This window comes from Oncorhynchus keta, unplaced genomic scaffold (genome assembly GCF_023373465.1).
Source record: "Oncorhynchus keta strain PuntledgeMale-10-30-2019 unplaced genomic scaffold, Oket_V2 Un_contig_925_pilon_pilon, whole genome shotgun sequence".
Taxonomy (NCBI): Eukaryota; Metazoa; Chordata; class Actinopteri; order Salmoniformes; family Salmonidae; genus Oncorhynchus; species Oncorhynchus keta.
The window spans coordinates 38,039-58,450 of record NW_026290455.1 but is presented as its reverse complement, the minus strand read 5'-3'; the positions used below and the strand labels follow the sequence as shown (position 1 = coordinate 58,450).

The window sequence follows — 20,412 nt, the reverse complement described above, 5'->3', positions numbered from 1 at the left end:
CCACTTGGTCATATATTTTGGAGAGTATTCAGACCCGTTAACTTTTTTTGAGAAACATAAGTCCTCAACTGGCAGCATCATGAAATAGTACCCGCAAAACACCAGTCTCAACGTCAACAGTGAAGAGGAGCCTCCGGGATGCTGGCCTTCTAGGCAGAGTTCCTCTGTCCAGTGTCTGTTATTTTGCCCATCTTAAACTTTTCTCTTTATTGGCCAGTCTGAGATATGGCTTTTTCCTTGCATCTCTGCCAGTCATCCTGACATGACAATGCCACCAGCCATACTGCTCGTTCTGTGCATGATTTCCTGCAAGACAGGAATGTCAGTGTTCTGCCATGGCCAGCGAAGTGCCCGGATCTCAATCCCATTGAGCACGCCTGGGACCTGTTCGATTGGAGGGTGAGGGCTAGGGCCATTCCCCATTCCCCCCAGAAATGTCTGGGAACTTGCAGGTGCCTTGGTGGAAGAGTGGGGTAACATCTCACAGCAAGAACTGGAAAATCTGGTGCAATCCATGAGGAGGAGATGCACTACAGTACTTAATGCTGCTGGTGGCCACACCAGATACTGACTGTTACTTTTGATTTTGACCCCCTCTTTGTTCATGGACATATTATTCTATTTCTGTTAGTCACATGTCTGAGGATCTTGTTCAGTTTGTATCAGTTGTTGAATCTTATGTTCATACAAATATTTACACATGTTAAGTTTGCTGAAAATAAATGCAGTTGATGGTGAGAGGATGTTTCTTTTTTTGCTGAGTTTATGTCCTATAATTTTGTTGGACAAGTTTGCTTACCACCAAAAGAAAACAACTTCCATTTCACATAATAATCAACTACAGTGCTTCACCTTCTACAATATAAACATGGTGTAGACTGGCTGTCAACAATTAAAAACAAGAAAATACATATATTTTTCCCCACAAGCTTCTAGAACTCCCGTCTTCCTAAAAACACACTAGCTTCTAGAACTCTCATCTTCCTAAAACTCACTAGCTTCTAGAACTCTCGTCTTCCTAAAACTCACTAGCTTCTAGAACTCTCATCTTCCTAAAACTCACTAGCTTCTAGAACTCTAAAACTCACTCTTCTAGAACTCTTCTTCCTAAAACTCACTAGCTTCTAGAACTCACTCTTCTAGAACTCTTCCTAAAACTCACTAGCTTCTAGAACTCTCATCTTCCTAAAACTCACTGGCTGCTAGAACTCTCATCTTCCTAAAACTCACTAGCTTCCAGAACTCTCGTCTTCTAAAACTCACTGGCTGCTAGAACTCTCATCTTCCTAAAACCCACTAGCTTCTAGAACTCTCATCTTCCTAAAACTCACTAGCTTCTAGAACTCTCGTCTTCTAAAACTCACTATCTTCTAGAACTCTTGTCTTCCTAAAACTCACTACCTTCTAGAACTCTTGTCCCCTTAGAACGAGTCCAAACAAAACTCATCTCCAATACAGAAAAACGTGTCAAAATAAATTGTGATCCATGGAAAAGCACTGGCTTAACGCAAAACACAAATATTTTTGACTGCCCACCCTTGAAACAATCAGCAACCAAGTTGTCCTTTCAAGAGGAAACTCCTGTAATATCCGTAGTAACTTTCTACCTCACTGCAGAGCTTCTCTCTCTCTTCTCAGGGTTCACTCGATAGGCATGTTGTAGGATCGGGGCCCAGTCTCCAATATCATGCTCTAGTACATTTGGGTTGGCATGAGTCATGCTTCTTCAGTAGTGGAATAAAGTAGTGGAATAAAGACAATTAGCACTTGAGTGTTGTCAAGAAATGCTGGATTGATGTAGGATTGTTAATAAAATTGATTATAGACCAATGTATTATACTGTGTCCATGTGTATAGGCTGCAAGTACCTTGAAATTAAGTTGTTTTAAAGTTGTTGAAAAAAACAACCCAAAACAACATTTTCAACTTTCACATTCAACTACAACCGAAAGCATATTGGACGTTGGGCATAGCCTTCTTTTCAATGTCTTTCCAATTACATTTTTTTTTCTCCCAAGTTTCCAAATCAATAACTGTCACAAGAATGTCTAGTTCCAATGATATGAACTCAAAACTCACAATCTACTTCGACCAATTCCCCAGTCAGACTGCTGGGGGTTGTAAGGCCCCTTCATAGATGAATTGGACAAAGTACCAGAATTTCTGCAAAGGGTAAGTTCTTTATTCAGAGAGCTCCGAAAATCATACAAGCACACAGCCTTTTATACCTCACATGTGGTCATATAAATACCCCTAATTTCTCAAACACTGTCAATGCTGGTTACAAGTCTTCTCCAACACATACATTGCTTATCATATCCTGAAACATGTTACATAATCTACTGCAAGCCTAACGGTTTGTCCCCTCCCTGGGTGGGGAGACCTCCTTCCTGTTATCAGTTTTACAGTGGTCACAAGTTGTCTGTCACAAGCTGTCTGTTAACAGTTCCTCTTTTCCTTGAATGTTTCACTTGAATTGCTAAATAGTAAAGTCTTAACTTGTCACTTGTCCTACGCACACACATTAGAGAATTACAGTCTATTAATTCTAATTCTTTACACAGTTATACGTTTCAGGGTGGAATCCTTTAGTCATTACCTTAAACATATACATTCCATTTTCAATAACCAATATGCAGAAACAGTTTGTGATGTATTGAAAGCCTAAACATAAAATGTGCTATATACACAAACATCTGCCACAATAATCATATTACTTGAATTTTTCTTAAACAAGCACCTGAAATAAACTGCACAAGCACCAGAAACACTGTTGTTTTGACAAGTAGCAATAAATCAATGATATCGATTAGGGGGAAAATCAGGCTGTACGTGCTGTTGAAACGAACACAACTAAAAAAACAAATGGAAATGGGAGATATATTTCACCTCACTGGTTAGAGGACAACCTGCAGAAGACAGTCAGCTACATGTTGGAGTGATGCATTTAAATGTAGGGTCGCTAAACAAAGGAACACAACACTTATTTGTCATCACTCATTAATATCATGTTGAAATCCATTGTGCGAAAGGAGGGAGATGAGGTTGCACGTCCTGTTAAAACTAACGCAGCAAAAACCACACGGAATCTGGGAGTAATGTGTACATCCCTGGTTAGAGGACAACTTGTAGAAAACATCTGGCTACATTTTGACTCAAGTGGGTGGCCAACGTGGTAAGTGTAACACAACTCTTTTTTGTCACTTAAAAAAAAAAATCTCATAAATAAAATATCATGTTGAAATTAATAGAACAGAGGGGAGAAACATTTAGGGTTCTACATTGTGACATCATTAAAATAATCCAGCAATGTTAAAACATTCTATATTGTGACATTATTTCATTGATATCATGAAACAACTCCTTCATGTATTTTCTGATGTTTAATCTGAGATCTTTTATCAGAGTATCTCTTGTCACATTGATCACAGCTATAAGGTTTCTCTCCTGTGTGTGTCCGCTGGTGTATAGTCAGATAGCTAGATGTGGTAAAACTCTTCCCACATTGATCACAGCTATAGGGTTTCTCTCCTGTGTGTATTCTCTGGTGTATAGTCAGATGGTCAGATCTAGTAAAACGCTTCCCACATTGATCACAGCTATAAGATTTCTCTCCTGTGTGTATTCTCTGGTGTAAAGTCAGATGGTCAGATCTAGTAAAACTCTTCCCACATTGTTCACAGCTATAAGACTTCTCTCCTGTGTGTATTCTCTGGTGTAAAGTCAGATGGTCAGATCTAGTAAAACTCTTCCCACATTGATCACAGCTATACAATTTCTCGCCTGTGTGTGTTCTCTGGTGTAAAGTCAACTGGCCAGATGAAGTAAAACTTTTCCCACATTGATCACAGCTATAAGGTTTCTCTCCTGTGTGTGTTCTCTTGTGTACAATGAGATAGCTAGATGAAGAAAAACTCTTCCCACATTGAGCACAGCCATATGGTTTGTCTTTTTTGTGTAATCTTTGATGTATTTTAAGTTTTACTGAAGAGTTTAATCTTTTACCATAGTCAGAGCAGCAGTGAGATTTCTCTCCTGTGTGTACTCGCTGGTGTATTTTAAGTTCTGATGAAGATTTGCAACCTTTCCCACAGTCAGAGCAGAAGTGAGATTTCTTCCCTGTGGGTCTCTGCTGGTGTTTCTTGAGGAGTTCTGATCTGGAGAGACTTTTCTCTGCCTCATGATGTTGTTGAGGCTCCCCAGAGGATCCACGATAGTCACATCTCTCTCCTGTGTGAACAACAAGGTCAGCCAGATGGTTAAAGGCCCACAACACCAGAACTCCACTGTTTATTTGAATTAAAAGGTGATGCCCAGAGCATCCCCATGAAGTTGTACAACAATTGACGTCTGTTAAATTATTTTACAATTGTCTTAAGACAGTCAAAACCTAAGCAGTGTGGCAGACAACCTTTGGTCTCCAAAAAAGGCCCCTTTCTGTGTTTGCTAAAATTGTGGCATGAGGGCGATGCACACACAATTTGATTGCAGAAGCTCCTCCATGCTAATGAGGAAACCGATGTAGTATATCTGCCTGGAGCAAAAACTATGAGCAGATTTTCTTTTTCACAATGTATTCTGAAGATTACAGTGCAAGATCAGGAGAGCTACTGAAGGAAACTCACATTCAGTTCTGTGTCTATTCACTAATTCACCACCGTGGGGGAAAACTCAGGGGAGTTCTCAAAGGCTGACAGCAAAAATATCCTCCATTTACAGGTTGCTTATAAGTGCATTTCACATTACTTTTGGAATATAATTGTAAGGCTCGCTTGAATCCCCTGCTTAATATGTTTGTGTTATCGTCACAAATAAACTGTTTTATACTTATAAAACATTTCAACCAGTAAAATGCTATTTAGCTTGCTTTGCCATCAGCCTGAAAATGAGGGTTTGTACATTAAGTGTTTAACAAATTGGCCCATAACTTCACCTAACAATAACATAGACCTACTGTAGGACCCATAACTTCCCCGAACCACAATAACTACAGACATACTGGAGCACGTGTGTGTTGTACAATAGCCTATCCATCAAGGAACACTTCTCCACAAATTATGAGTTAAGTATCTCTGTGTCCAAACAGACTAACGAGACCCTACAGTAAATCAAGCAGACAATAACACATTATAAACATGAATTTGTTGGGATGTTGGATCCAACGTGGAGCACGGCATAACTGTCTTTACCAGAGTAATGAATGAAGAAGCACTTTGCTTGTTGTTGCATGTTGTGATGTTTGTCATGTGACTGTCATTCAGAAAATTATTTCCTGGACCAGCTGATGATAGATGAACATGTGACTGTAACTAAACAGCTACAGTATTAAGAATGATTTGTAATTATTTAAGAACCACATTAGTGACAGTATTGATTTGGGTGTTGTCAATAAAGTTAAGGTGACTCTCGGTTAGAACCACTGGATTTTGCAAACTCTGAAATGATTTAGGATCTGTGCCAATGAAAACTGTTTTCCCAGCGTAATATAAGGAGACACTAAATGTTACATTACATTTTTACATTTAAGTCATTTAGCAGACGCTCTTATCCAGAGCGACTTACAAATTGGTGCATTCACCTTATGACATCCAGTGGAACAGCCACTTTACAATAGTGCATCTAAATCTTTTAAGGGGGGTTAGAGAGCATTTCAGAGATCTGAATACAAAAAACTGTCCGACAGCAAGAACCAGTATTTAAGTTCCTCACATGACAAGCTTAACGTTATGACTATAACCAATGTTCCCTCTACTTACTCAACATACCATGGGGAAATACAATCATTCCTCATGCCGACGCAAACGGATACTAAATGAAAAGGCCCATGGCAGACCACCCAGACCTGACCCCGCAAGATGAGTCAGTTTTGTCAATTTATTCATTGTCTTTCGTTTGAAACACTCCTGTCAATGTTGAGTAAGTACACACACCTAATTACCCATTTAGAAGTAGGACGAGTCTACCTGGCCTGCGCGCTAATGTAGGCCTATAAATGTGCCCATTTGGGGATGTCTGATAGTATTTCTGATTGTCTTAACGCACCACCACTAATGTCTAATCAAAATCAATTGCAAATGACAATAGTTCCTCAAAGTATTTGAAAAATATTTCCAGCTCTCGCCCTTTCGATAACCACTCGGCATGAAAGGGAAAAATGTAATGCTCTGATAGTGGAAATGTCATAAAATACCTGATTACTTCTTAGCCCCTTTCACAAATAGCCGTGTCTGTCCAGAACTCACTGGCACGGGAAACTGAGTGCCCAGAATATTTTATACAATGTTTCAAGTTCATTTATAGTATATTTATTTGCAATGCTTTTATTTGTTGGCTTTATGTAGACCATTTGTTTTTACATAGTTGGCAATGGCAATAAAAGTTACTTATAATTTTAATTTAGATAGAATGTAGATTAATCACAGACAATGATTTTGAGATACTATTATAAATTAAATGAAACTGTTCCACGAAAATGTGCATATGAAAACCATAACTGGCACGCAGATTGGTAGAAATGGTCAGATAAATTGGCACTCCAAATGTAGGTTGCCGACTACTTGTGTTGCCTATTACCGGCAATGTCAGAATTTACAAAGGCCTCCAGGAGTAGGTGGTTCGGTTTGAGTCTTTTCTCTTCTGGTTAGACTATATTGATGCAATGGCATGAAAATAAACTGGCTGAATATTATACAATGACTTATCAACAGCTCTAACAATTTGACCTCCACAGGAAATCTACACTGGTCATTCTAGAATATACTGTATATATCCTAGAAACCTGGTTAAACTATCATTATGACCTCATGGATGAATTCTAGAATATACTATATATCCTAGAAACCTGGTTAAACTATCATTATGACCTCATGGATGAATTCTAGAATATACTATATAGCCTCGAAATTAAACTATAATTTTGACCTCATGGATGGCCAGTCTTTGTATTATTAGGGTCCTGATAGAGTACAACAGTTGAACTAAGCTCTTGAGGCATGTGTTATATTCTTCAAGAATCAATGACTATAAATAAATAATTTAAAAGTAAAAAAATGGATGTAGCATTGCAGATTTCCCCTTTGACACCAAACATCAGTCCAACAACTGCAGAGTTTGTGCCTCTGTTTTTAAGACAGTACTTACTAGTGTTAATCAGGGCCCGGTTTCTCAAAACCATCTTACGGCTAAATTCATGGTTAGAACCATTGGACGCCTGAATATGCTTTTGGGAAACCGGGCACAGATATCCAGTTTCCTCGTCTTCTTCCTCCTCCTTTTTGGATGTGACAGTCACCTCCTCCTCCTCCTCTTTCACTCCAAAAACCGCATCCTCCTCTTTCTCTTTCTCCTCTTCTTTTACTGTAACATCCTCCTCCTCTTTCACTCTGAACGTATCTTCCTCTTCTTTAACTGAGACGTCTTTCTCTTCTTCTTTCACCGTAACAGCCTCACCCTCTACTTGTTTTTGTATTGTAACTTCCTCCTCCTCTTTCACCAGAGCTTCTTTCTCCGTCCAGCAGACCACCTCTTCTTTATCAGGAGGAGAGCAGCTTAGTGAACTCATGGTCAGAGATGTTAGCTAGCTAGGCTAATGCTAACTTAACCAGCCCGCTAGCTGACTAATAACAACACCGTAAATATTAAATTAAATCGGATAACTAACTAGACGACAGTAGTCAGTTTAAAATACAGTGGCTAATAAACACGAAAGCGTCTAAAGCGGTTTATTGGTTCGTCTATTTTGTCTATCAAGCTACCGAGGTGTCTGACTAACTGTTGCTGCTGATGAAAGAAGCGTTCCGTCCACTACATTATACGTCACACCAACAGCATCGCCTTAAAGTCTCAGACCGCCATCTGCTGACTGGAGTGGGTAACGCAGTTGAGTAAAATGTAGATTATATCTTCAGATGTCAACATTAAAGTGTGAGGTTGACAGGGCATGAGTTTTTGTGTTTACTCACCAGTGTAACAATACAGTGTGGTTGGAGACTTAGTAAGCTAGTTGTAATCACGATATGGTTACCTATAAGTACAAACAGTTATGTTTTTGCGTTATTACATGGATGGAACTTAGCTGGTGAAATCTTCTGGTCACAATACATATACTGAACATATGGATGATCAACTCTGGCTAGAGTTTGTTTGCAGTGTAACGACCGAGGTAAAGACAGTTTGAAGTTCGAGGTTTCAAACCTCAATAGCTTTCAAACCACTTGAGCCACAGACTCCAAATAAGTGTCATGATGTTGGAAATATTGGTCAACATTGCACATATACTTTCACATTTGGACATTCATAATAAACATGAGATGTTAGCTGGTGAGGTGGGCTGGTCAATACATATACTGAACATGAATGGATGGTGAGAGTGACTACCCTTAAATATATTGCACACCCTTTAGCTTGTCCATTTCCATCTCTGACATATTTTACATTTAAAAATATACTGAACAATAGCTCCTTGGTCGTGTGACCTATGTCTGCTGACTAGAGTTAGCATATTGCACAGTCTGGTTTGGTCAATGTAACTGAACATGTGCAATGGAGAGTTTGGTGAGGTGGGCTTCAATACATATACTGAACATGGATGGAGAGTTAGCTGGTGAGGTATGCTGGTCAATACATATACTGAACAGGGATGGAGAGTTAGTTTGACAGTTAGGGGTTCAGTCCAATTTTGTGTTTAGCCCTTTTCTTTAGTTTATCTACAAAAACAGGATGGTAGTTCTAAGTATTATTTCCCTGTTTTTCTTTCTTTTTCCCACAGTATTTAACAGCGATTGGTTAATAGTAACCATAAAAAAAGGTTGAGAGTTCAAACCCCGAGCTGACAAGGGATACAAATCTGGTCGGGCAGGCAGATTACCCTGAACAGGGATTAACCTGGTGTTCCCAGGCTGTCATTGAAAATAAAAACTGTCAGCAGATGTTCTTAACTGACTTGCCTGGTTAAATAAAGGTAAAATTAAAAATTAAAAAGGTAGACTGGCCAATACATATACTGAACATGGATGGAGAGTTAGCTGGTGAGGTGGGTTTGCTGGTCAACACAAATATTGAACATGGATGGAGAGTTAGCTGGTGAGGTAGGCTGCAGTGGGTTTACTGGCCAATACAACTACTGAACATGTAACCACAGTAATTGTGGCCAGAAAATCAATGATTAAAAATGTAACATTGACAAATTAAACAGAAATTGTAGACCTTTAATCTTTTCCAACATGTCAACAGACACTTAACTTCAAATAAGTATGAAACATTTCACCATGTTAACTTCCTCTTTATCCCTGGTTGATGTACATGTCAGTGTTAACTTCCTCTTTATCCCTGGTTGATGTACATGTCAGTGTTAACTTCCTCTTTATCCCTGGTTGATGTACATGTCAGTGTTAACTTCCTCTTTATCCCTGGTTGATGTACATGTCAGTGTTAACTTCCTCTTTATCCCTGGTTGATGTACATGTCAGTGTTAACTTCCTCTTTATCCCTGGTTGATGTAGAACTTCCTCTTTATCCCTGGTTGATGTACATGTCAGTGTTAACATCCCTTGATGTACATGTCAGTGTTAACTTCCTCTTTATCCCTGGTTGATGTACATGTCAGTGTTAACTTCCTCTTTATCCCTGGTTGATGTACATGTCAGTGTTAACTTCCTCTTTATCCCTGGTTGATGTACATGTCAGTGTTAACTTCCTCTTTATCCCTGGTTGATGTACATGTCAGTGTTAACTTCCTCTTTATCCCTGGCTGATGTACATGTCAGAGCCTCTTCAGTGTGGATGGGGTAGAGCAGACATTTTCAACAACAAAGACTGCACTTCCAGTTTGTGTTCTTTACTCTGGTGAACTCTTTGGTCTTCATTCCGAGGCAGAGCACATGGAACCCCCGTTGGCAAAACATTCAATCTAAAACAAAGCGGAACACGTTATAAGTAATATCAAATATCAATGCAGTATGATGAATTAGCCATCCATTGTGTTATATCATAAATTGTCTTACATGCCGTCACTGTTGTCAAAAGATTATAAACATGTTAAATAAAGTTACTAACCCAGTCAGTCTGGGCCACATCCAGGTTCTTCATCAGTGGCACACATGAAGCAGGCTTTGTTGAACTCTGAAATCATAGGCATGAACTGAACATATGGCTGTCCCACACAACTACATAAAAATAAAGAATTTACATTTACTTTGAATTAAATGTCATTACATACCAGACATGTTTAGTATATCCTCAGCCATTTATTTCTGCAGTTACTCCATGTGTTTTTTGAAGGTTCCATATCAATTTGGGATGTTGGGGAAGTTCTGTGCAACTTCCTTGGCCATCTACACCAAAACAATATAATAGAGTTTTTGACCTAATTGTCACATAACAGCTAACCATTCATTATTGAAAATCTAACTATCAAACCTACATTACAAAGACCCCACAGCTGAAGGTGTCCTGCTGCATGGTGGGAGTTATTTCCCCTCCTTTCCACTTTATGTCCACCCAGTCGTCTTTTCCATGGCAGGATCTTCTCATTTTGAAGTATTCTCTTTTTTATGTAAACATAATGGAAGTCTGATTAGTTATAGGCAAATGAATACACAACCCAAATGTGTATGCTGTTTTCACTATAATCTAGTAGTCATTTATTAGTAGAGGTCATTTCCTTTATGCCCCATTCTACACAGACTAAATTATAGGCACTGAACCATTTACAGGACAATAATACAAGTAGCATATAGGATCCAACCCTCACAAAGTGAATAAATGTAGAGCGTTTGTAGACTTCAAGAAAAAAAATATGAAGTGACAGTTTCATCAGTACCTGCTTAAAGACAGTCATATCACAGATGACAGTGCCCACCAAATCTATGACAAAAGGAAATTAATTGTAAACACTAAAGTGTGTTTGTCAAAATAATATCTGAAAATGTCAGTTGTTGAACATAATACTTCTAGTTGCTAGAGCAACTTACTTAAACATCGGGATTTTTGTTTTAGATTCCGTCTCTCACAGTTGAAGTGTACCTATGATAAAAAATTACAGACCTCTACATGCTTTGTAAGTAGGAAAACCTGCAAAATCGGCAGTGTATCAAATACTTGTTCTCCCCACTGTATATATTTTTATGCTTGTAAGACTATTCTTTGACACATTTTGTCTTCCTTTGAAATTCTTATAGGACAGAACATGGACACAATGCAATTGGGATCAAGAAGAAGGTACAGATATGTTGTAGGACAGCTGCAAGAGGGATTTGCTCTTATTCCTTCCCTTTCTCAAATGTATTTTGTAATAAATTCAGCAAGTGTAGTAAGATCAAATGCTTTACTAGGACTGGAGACCACAGCAGCGATCCTGCTCTTGCCCAACCTCTTCAATGAGGACCCGAGTGGCCTTTATGTCCGTGACATGGAAGTTGGGTGAAGTTACCAGGGCCGGTCATAAAGATGGCAAACTTCCTAACATAACTAAGTGAATATGATATACCCACACTAAAGCTGAAAAAAAAAAAAAAATCTGTATTTAGCATCAAGTCTACAATGTTGTTAGTTTACCTATGATTCATTTTTAATGTATGTTGTTTTTATTGTACATCATTATTTGTATATATTTTTTAAATGTCATGAAAAGCACTATATGAGGTAAATGTATTATTTATTATGGTCTGACATGTCTGCAGAAATGTTGCAATTTTGTAATGTGTTTTGTTTGGTAAATAGTTTTGTAAATATTAATTCACATTTGTTGTGCCACTAAATAAACAATTATTTAAGTCAATATTGTCAATATTATTATAATATGTTTTTATAATGGAGGGAGGGTGGACAGGGAGTTAAAAAATAAACCCCAAAAGGTTCTTTGAGGAACCATGATAAGGGGTTCTTCAAAGAACTTAGACGTTCTCACAAAAGGTTTTTCAAATAACTTTTAGGGGTTCCCCCACAGTTTCAAATTGAAGAACCCCTAAAGGATACTGCAGGAACCTTTACCTTTTAGAGTGTATATTGATGAAAGTCACCTTGTCCGAGAGACATTTACGTAGTTATACACAGCCCAATTTGGGATGACTATTATGGGGTGAAATAGCGGCCACAACAGACAGGCCTGATATCGCCCCATAATTCGAGTCCTTGGACGTCACGTGCTGAGGGGGTCTGACCAAAGTTATTATATTTAGCTACACTTTGTAGTACATTTTTACACAATGATAAATGCTGAGGGGTCTGACCAAAGATATTATTTTTAGCTACACTTTGTCTGAAAGTACATTTTTAGTCACAATGATAAATTCTGTTTCTGATGACATCAACAGTTAGCCCTTTTTCAAAGGAAAAATGTGTAGTGTAACGTTGAAATGTTTTTCAGGGTGAGTCACTCGCTCTGAGACCTTGAAGGGTTTTTGTGGAGCGATGGGAAACGATGCCTCGAGGTTGGCTGTTGTTGATGTGCGCAGAGGATCCCTGGTTCGAGCCCAGGTCGGGGCGAGGAGAGGGATGGAAGCTATACTGTTGCAATAGCAACTCCTCTCATACTGGGAAGACACCCCCCCCCCTGAATTTTCAGGCCTTAAGGGCAGTTTTATTTCAATTGTAGTACCGGGATGGAGAAAATCCAGTTAGCGTTTTATAGTCACCTCGTTAGGATAACTTATCCTAAAATGGACACACTCCCATCAGTTTCTGGGACAACTGCCCAGACTTTGTAGACTGTTTAATAATGCTTAAACCTCATCTTTATCAAATTATCCATTAAAGATACCAACGCAAAACCTACGTTCATCTACATATGGGTTGTTTAAATTGTATCTAATGATTATGCCAGTAATACTTCATCAAATCTCTAGTAATCAATATACCCACATACAATTCATCATATTTTCATATTCACAGAATCCATATAAAACGTAAGAAATTCTCAGCGACTTGCGACAACCATTCCATTTGCTTTTTCAAGGACTCTCCATAGCTACACAGCAGCTCTCCAAACATACTCCCAGCAGAATAAAAAAATAAACTTTTGTTTCCCAGACAATGACCATAGGATCCTCAACAGTTCTCTAACCTTTCAGAGACCACGGCAAAATCAAGCCTCCCAGGAACTATAGACCTTCCGCTGCTTTCTAAAATATCATCCCGTTTATTATCTAATTTTCAATAATCTGAGTAAGCATATTTCTATATGTTACTATCCAAACGTCAGATTAAGACTCATTTCCACATCCACACAACTCTCATATCAGTCACACAATGCTATTCCCAAACATACCTAATCAATTAGTTTTTCAACAATATTTTTACCTGCAGGAATATTTTCACATTTCTATCTCATGGTTAGTTCCTAGGATAATGCAACTCATACATTTATACTCCTCCTGAGCCTCCTGACACACTCAGGCCCTGTTTACACCTCCACACAGGAATACACACTCCGAGCCTCCTGACTGGGCCCTGTTTACACCCCCACACAGGAGTACACACTCAGATCCTGACTCGGCCCTGTTTACGCCTCCAAGGTGCCCCCTCACATAGGAATACACACTCAGAGCCTACGAGGATTTTCTAAAACTCACTTTTAAAAACTAGGTGTATAGAATCTGCTCGCTGCCTCTCAGGTCTAAGGTGGGTCCATCTGCTCCGTTCCCGAAGTGTGGTCTCCATGAGATTCCAAGTTTGAGGGATCCCTCGAGGATGATTTACCCAGGTCGTCAGGAGCGGTCACTAAGTCAAGATTCACATTGCCAAATGTGGTTGTTAATTTCTTTAATATCAAATGAGAAACAAACTTATCACACAAGTCAGATTTATTCTTAAACTAAATCTTTATTCACTTATTAATAAGGGAGCAGGTCAATACAACACACACATATAAAGTGAATCAATTGAGTGCTCTACAATAATATTGGCTGGTCAACAAATCACCCCCAGATGATTAGTTGAGAGCCACGAGACAAAAGTACAAAGGTCTTTTATAGCTAAGATACACTCCTTTCAACCTACATGACCAACAACAGATGTATAGAACGGGTCACAAGGTTAAGATTTGTATGAAAGATACTTATAATTCACAGCAGACAGTGTCCGCTGTAAAAACAGTACTCTGTGTAGAAACCAGGGTCTGGCCCTGGGGTCATCTCTCCCTGGTAACATATAGAACAGAAACATTAACTCATAATCTGGAATACTGTCTCTTTAGGTTAACACCCAAAAGACATTGTAAATCTCCTGTCAGTGTTTTCTCCCAGAGGCCCATCCTCAGTAGAACACAGACACAATAGTTCTAAGAACCCTCTATTCTGTTACATAAAACAACCATTTGATACAATAAAAGTACAATAACATAATGTTGAAGTTTTGCTCTCAGAGTCCACTGAAAATTGACTAGTAACAACAACTGGGACCTAAAAGACACCCACCATGAGACCCACTAAATCTGCCCAAGAAGAGGCAAACAAAATAAAAACCCACAACAAACTTAAAAACAGGAAGAAAACCAAAACGGTAGCGCAACTAAAGGTGTTGATTTGTCACATCTATCAAGACAACTGGAGCACTGGGCCAGACACTCTTAAATAGAACCTGGACCAGACACTCTTAAATAGAACCTGGACCAGCTCAGGTGAAAAACCTTCTCACTAACGAGATGGACAAGCCAGCACAGGTGGCAGGTGTCTACTGGCTGTCAACAATTAAAAACAAGAAAAAAACACCTATTCCTAAATAATAATAAACAATCATGTTATTTTTTTCTCCTTTTTCTTTCTATAGAATCCTACAACTCACTAGCTTCTAGAACTCTCGTCTTCCTAAAACTCACTAGCTTCTAGAACTCTCGTCCTCTTGGAACGAGCCCAAACAAAACTCAGATCAAATTGTATTAGTCACATGCACAGAATACAACAGTGAAATGCTTCCTTATGAGCCCCTAACCAACAGTGCAGTTTCAATACTGAAAAGAATAAGAGATAAAACTCCAAATAAACACACTGGCTCAACGCCAAACACAAATCTTTTTGACTGCCCACCCCAGAGATAATCAGCAACCAAGTGTTCCTTACCACGGACTGATTTCAAGAGGAAACTCCTGCGATATCCGTAATAACTTTCCACCTCACTGCGGAGCTTCTCTCTCTTTTCAGGGTTCACTAGATAGGCATGTTGTTGGATCTGGGCCCAGTCCCCAATATCATGCTCTAGAACATTTGGTTTGGCACATGTGAGAATTAACCCTGATATTCTAAAAACAGGGCAACAATGTCAATATAATTGTACCAAAAAATTGTCATGTTGGTTGCATGAATAAATATCACTACCAAATGTTACATGAAATGTAAATATGAAATATTTGATTGCATAGTCATATTTTCAACGTCTTTTCAATATAATTTTGCTTGGTGGGATAGCCCAATGTCAAAACACAGTTTTAACGTGTCCAAATCAATAACCAATATGCAGGAACAGTTTGGGGATAAATTGAAAACCTAAACATAACATGTGCTATTTACACAAACATCTGCCACAATAATCATATTACTTGTATTTTTTAAACAAGCTCCTTATAAACTGCACAAACACCAGAAACACTGTTGTTTTGACAAATATCAATAAATCACTGATATCGATTAGGGGGGAAATTAGGTTGTACGTGCTGTTGATACTGACACAACAAAAAAAACACATGGTAATGGGAGATATATTTTACCTCCCTGGTTAAAGGACAACCTGCAGAAGAGTCAGCTACATTTAGGAGTGATGCATTAAATTTAGGGGTCGCTAAACAAGGGAATGCAACACTTATTTGTCATCACTCATCAATATCATTCTAAAACAAATTGTGAGAGAGGAGAGAGATGAGGTTGCACGTCCTGTTAAAACTAACAGCTCAAAAACCACATGGAATCTGGGAGTACATCCCTGGGAGTACATCCCTGGTTAGAGGACAATTTGTAGAAAACAGCACGCCACATTTTGAAGTGTTGCATTTTGATTCAAGTGGGTCACCAACGTGGTAAGTGTAACAACTCCTAATTGTCCCTAGAATTTCTAAGCAAACAGCTGGAGGCAGGGCTTTCTCCTGTAGATCTCCATTTGAATGGAATGGTCTGCCTATCCATGTGAGAGACGCAGACTCGGTCTCAACCTTTAAGTCTTTACTGAAGACTCATCTCTTCAGTAGGTCATATGATTGAGTGTAGTCTGGCCCAGGAGTGTGAAGGTAAACGGAAAGGCTCTGGAGCAACGAACTGTCCTTGCTGTCTCTGCCTGGCCGGTTCCCCTCTCTCCACTGGGATTCTCTGCCTCTAACCCTATTACAGGGGCTGAGTCACTGGCAAACTGGTGCTCTCTCATGCCGTCCCTAGGAGGGGTGCATCACTTGAGTGGGTTGTGTCACTGACGTGATCTTCCTGTCTGGGTTGGCGCTCCCCCTTGGGTTGTGCCGTGTCGGAGATCTTTGTGGGCTTTACTCAGCCTTGTCTCAGGATGGTAAGTTGGTGGTTGAAGATATCCCTCTAGCGGTGTGGGGGCTGTGCTTTGGCAAAGTGGGTGGGGTTATATCCTTCCTGTTTGGCCCTGTCCGGTATCATCGGATGGGGCCACAGTGTCTCCTGACCCCTCCTGTCTCAGCCTCCAGTATTTATGCTGCAGTAGTTTGTGTCAGGGGGCTAGGGTCAGTTTGATATATCTGGAGTACTTCTCCTGTCTTATCCGGTGTCCTGTGTGAATTTAAGTATGCTCTCTCTAATTCTTTCTTTCTCACTCTCGGAGGACCTGAGCCCTAGGACCAGGCCTCAGGACTACCTGGCACGATGACTCCTTGCTGTCCCCAGTCCACCTGGCCGTGTTGCTGCTCCAGTTTCAACTGTTCTGCCTGCGGCTATGGAACCCTGACCTGTTCACCGGATGTGCTACCTGTCCCAAACCTGCTGTTTTCAACTCTCTAGAGACAGCAGGAACGGAAGAGATACTCTTAATGATCGGCTATGAAAAGCCAACTGACATTTACTCCTGAGGTGTTGATCTGTTGCACCCTCGACAACTACTGTGATTATTATTATTTGACCATGCTGGTCATTTATGAACATCTTGGCCATGTTCTGTTATAATCTCCACCCGGCACAGCCAGAAAAGTGCTGGCCACCCCTCATAGCCTGGTTCTTCTCTAGGTTTCTTCCTAGGTTTTGGCCTTTCTAGGGAGTTTTTCCTAGCCACCGTGCTTCTACACCTGCATTGCTTGCTGTTTTTTAGTTGTTTGTTAAATCACATAAAGAAGGGCTTTCTGTTTGTCATTTCAGAGTACCTTGAGATTTTTCCCCATGAGGCTAATATCCATAACATGTTGATATCAATTCATAAGTGGGCACACGTTTAGGCTTCTACATTGTGAAATCATTACAATACTCCTACTACAATGTTAAAAAATTCTACATTGTGACATTAATTCATTGAAATCATGAAACAACTACTTCATGTATGTATTTTCTAATATTTGATCAGAGATCTTTTATCAGATTATCTCTGGTCACAGCTATGAGATTTCAATCCTGTGTGTTCTCTGGTGTTGAGTCAGATGGCAAGCTTGAACAAAACTCTTCCCACATTGATCACAGCTATAAGGTTTCCCTCCTGTGTGTATTCTCTTGTGCACTGTCAGATCTCCAGATCGACTAAAACTCTTTCCACATTGATCACAGCAACAAGGTTTCTCTCCTGTGTGTGTTCTCTGGTGGTGTATCAGGCTGTGTGACTGAGTAAATCTCTTCCCACACTGACCACAGCTATAAGATTTCTCTCCTGTGTGTATTCTCTTGTGCACTGTCAGATCTCCAGATCGACTAAAACTCTTCCCACATTGATCACAGCTATAAGGTTTCTCTCCTGTGTGTGTTCTCTGGTGTAGAGTCAGGTGGCCAGATGTAGCAAATCTCTTCCCACATTGATCACAGCTATAAGGTTTCTCTCCTGTGTGTATTCTCTTGTGCACTGTCAGATAGCCAGATCGACTAAAACTCCTCCCACATTGACCACAGCCATAAGGTTTCTCTCCTGTGTGTGTTCTCTGGTGTAGAGTCAGGTTGCCAGATGTAGCAAATCCCTTCCCACATTGATCACAGCTATAAGGTTTCTCTCCTGTGTGTATTCTCTTGTGCACTGTCAGATCTCCAGCTCGACTAAAACTCCTCCCACATTGACCACAGCCATAAGGTTTCTCTCCTGTGTGTGTTCTCTGGTGTAGAGTCAGGTGGCCAGGTGTTGCAAATCTATTCCCACATTGATCACAGCTATACGATTTCTCTCCTGTGTGTGTTCTCTGGTGTAGAGTCAGGTGGCCAGGTGTCACAAATCTCTTCCCACATTGATCACAGCTATAAGGTTTCTCTCCTGTGTGTATTCTCTGGTGGTGTATCAGGCTGTGTGACTGAGTAAATCTCTTCCCACACTGACCACAGCTATAAGGTTTCTCTCCTGTGTGTATTCTCTTGTGCACTGTCAGATCTCCAGATCGACTAAAACTCTTCCCACATTGATCACAGCTATAAGGTTTCTCTCCTGTGTGTGTTCTCTGGTGTAGAGTCAGGTGGCCAGGTGTAGCAAATCTCTTCCCACATTGATCACAGCTATATCCATTTCGGATTCTCTCCTGTGTGTGTTCTCTGGTGTAGAGTCAGGTGGCCAGGTGTAGCAAATCTCTTCCCACATTGATCACAGCTATAAGATTTCTCTCCTGTGTGTATTCTCTTGTGCACTGTCAGATCTCCAGATCGACTAAAACTCCTCCCACATTGACCACAGCTATAAGGTTTCTCTCCTGTGTGTATTCTCTTGTGCACTGTCAGATCTCCAGATCGACTAAAACTCTTCCCACATTGATCACAACTATGAGATTTCTCTCCTGTGTGTGTTCTTTGGTGTTGAGTCAGATTGCCAAATGAAGTAAAACTCTTCCCACATTGACCACAGCTATAACGTTTCTCTCCTGTGTGTGTTCTCTGATGAATTTTAATGCCTGATGATGTGAATCTCTTCCCACAGTCAGAGCAGCAGTGAGTTCCCTTCCCTGTGGTTCTCTGCGGGTGTTTATTGAGATGTTCTGATCTGGAGAGACTCTTCTCTGTCTCCTCAGCATCATGAGGTTGTTGAGGCTCCCCAGAGGATCCACGATCGTCACGTCTCTCTCCTGTGTGAACAATAAAGTCAGACAGATGATTAAAGGCCCACAACAGCGGTAATCCAGTGTAAAAGGTGATGCCAACAGCGTAGCCATGATGTTGTACAACAATTGATGTCTGTAATGAATGTTAAAATGATTGTCTTAAAATGAGCAAGAAGTCATATTTTGTCTTGTTTTCACATTAGTAGTAACATCTAAGATTGTAGACTATAAATAAGTTATTCATGTTGTTGAAACTCTAAGCAGTGTGGTAGAAGACTTTTGGTCTACAATACAGGCCCCTTTTTGTTTTCTAAAATTGCGGCACAAGGGCAATTTACATTTACATTTAAGTCATTTAGCAGACGCTCTTATCCAGAGCGACTTACAAATTGGTGCATACACCTTATGACATCCAGTGGAACAGCCACTTTACAATAGTGCATCTAAATCTTTTAGGGGGGTGAGAAGGATTACTTACCCTATCCTAGGTATTCCTTGAAGGTTTTTCCTGGTGTCTCCGGAAGGTGGTGATTGACTTCCGCTGTCCTGGCTATAGGGTTTGTTCCACCATTGTGTTCTCTGAGCAGCGTCAGTTTTGACTGGGCTGAGCGGGAAATCTCTTCCTCAGTGGTAGGGATCACAGGCCAGAGGTGGATGAACGCAGTTTGTTTCCTGTCAGAGCCTGGAGGTCTGAGGTGCCGTTCCCTCACAGCTCCGTAGGCAAGCACCATGGTCTTGTAGCGGATGCGAGCTCTCAACTGGAAGCCAGTGGAGAGAGCAGGAGCTGATGAAGAACTTTTGAACACCAGACGGGCTGCCTGTGTGTTCTGGATGAGTTGTAGGGGTTTAATGGCACAGGCAGGGAGCCCAGCCAACAGCGAGTTGCAGTAATCAAGACGGGAGATGACAAGTGCCTGGATTAGGACCTGCGCCGCTTCCTGTGTGAGGCAGGGTCAGTACTCTGCGGATGTTGTAGAGCATGAACCTACAGGAACGGGACACCGCCTTGATGTTAGTTGAGAACGACAGGGTGTTGTCCAGGATCACGCCAAGGTTTCGCTCTGGGAGGAGGACACAATGGAGTTGTCAACCGTGATGGCAGATCATGGAACGGGCAGTCCTTCCCGGGAGGAAGAGGAGCTCCGTCTTGCTGAGGTTCAGCTGAGGTGGTGATCCGTCATCCACACTGATATGTCTGCCAGACATGCAGAATGCTCTTCCCTGGTCATCAGAAGGGGGAAAGGAGAAGATTAATTGTGTGTCTC

General features: G+C 40.4%; 2 protein-coding genes and 1 long non-coding RNA gene across 3 annotated transcripts in view; all 3 read right to left on the bottom strand.

Moving 5' to 3' along the window:
* Positions 1-2,160: 2,160 nt before the first annotated feature.
* LOC127927065 (zinc finger protein 664-like) lies at positions 2,161-7,823 on the bottom strand. The gene is made up of 2 exons (XM_052512709.1): positions 7,141-7,823; positions 2,161-4,230 (listed from the first exon to the last, which is right to left on the bottom strand). Exons 1-2 carry the CDS (start codon positions 7,559-7,561, stop codon positions 3,350-3,352), a joined length of 1,302 nt encoding a protein of 433 aa, XP_052368669.1. The 5' UTR covers positions 7,562-7,823; the 3' UTR covers positions 2,161-3,349.
* A 1,736-nt stretch (positions 7,824-9,559) lies between these two features.
* Positions 9,560-10,543, bottom strand: LOC127927066 (uncharacterized). The gene is made up of 4 exons (XR_008126032.1): positions 10,421-10,543; positions 10,217-10,331; positions 10,054-10,119; positions 9,560-9,907 (listed from the first exon to the last, which is right to left on the bottom strand). It is a non-coding gene; the product is annotated as an uncharacterized LOC127927066 (long non-coding RNA).
* A 6,761-nt stretch (positions 10,544-17,304) lies between these two features.
* LOC127927061 (zinc finger protein 271-like) overlaps positions 17,305-20,412 on the bottom strand; it is a 31,318-nt gene continuing 28,210 nt past the window's right edge. Inside the window, 2 exon segments of the mRNA XM_052512703.1 lie at positions 17,305-18,622; positions 18,624-19,171. Of these exon segments, the coding sequence (XP_052368663.1) occupies positions 17,522-18,622; positions 18,624-19,171 (1,649 nt within the window). The 3' untranslated portion in view covers positions 17,305-17,521.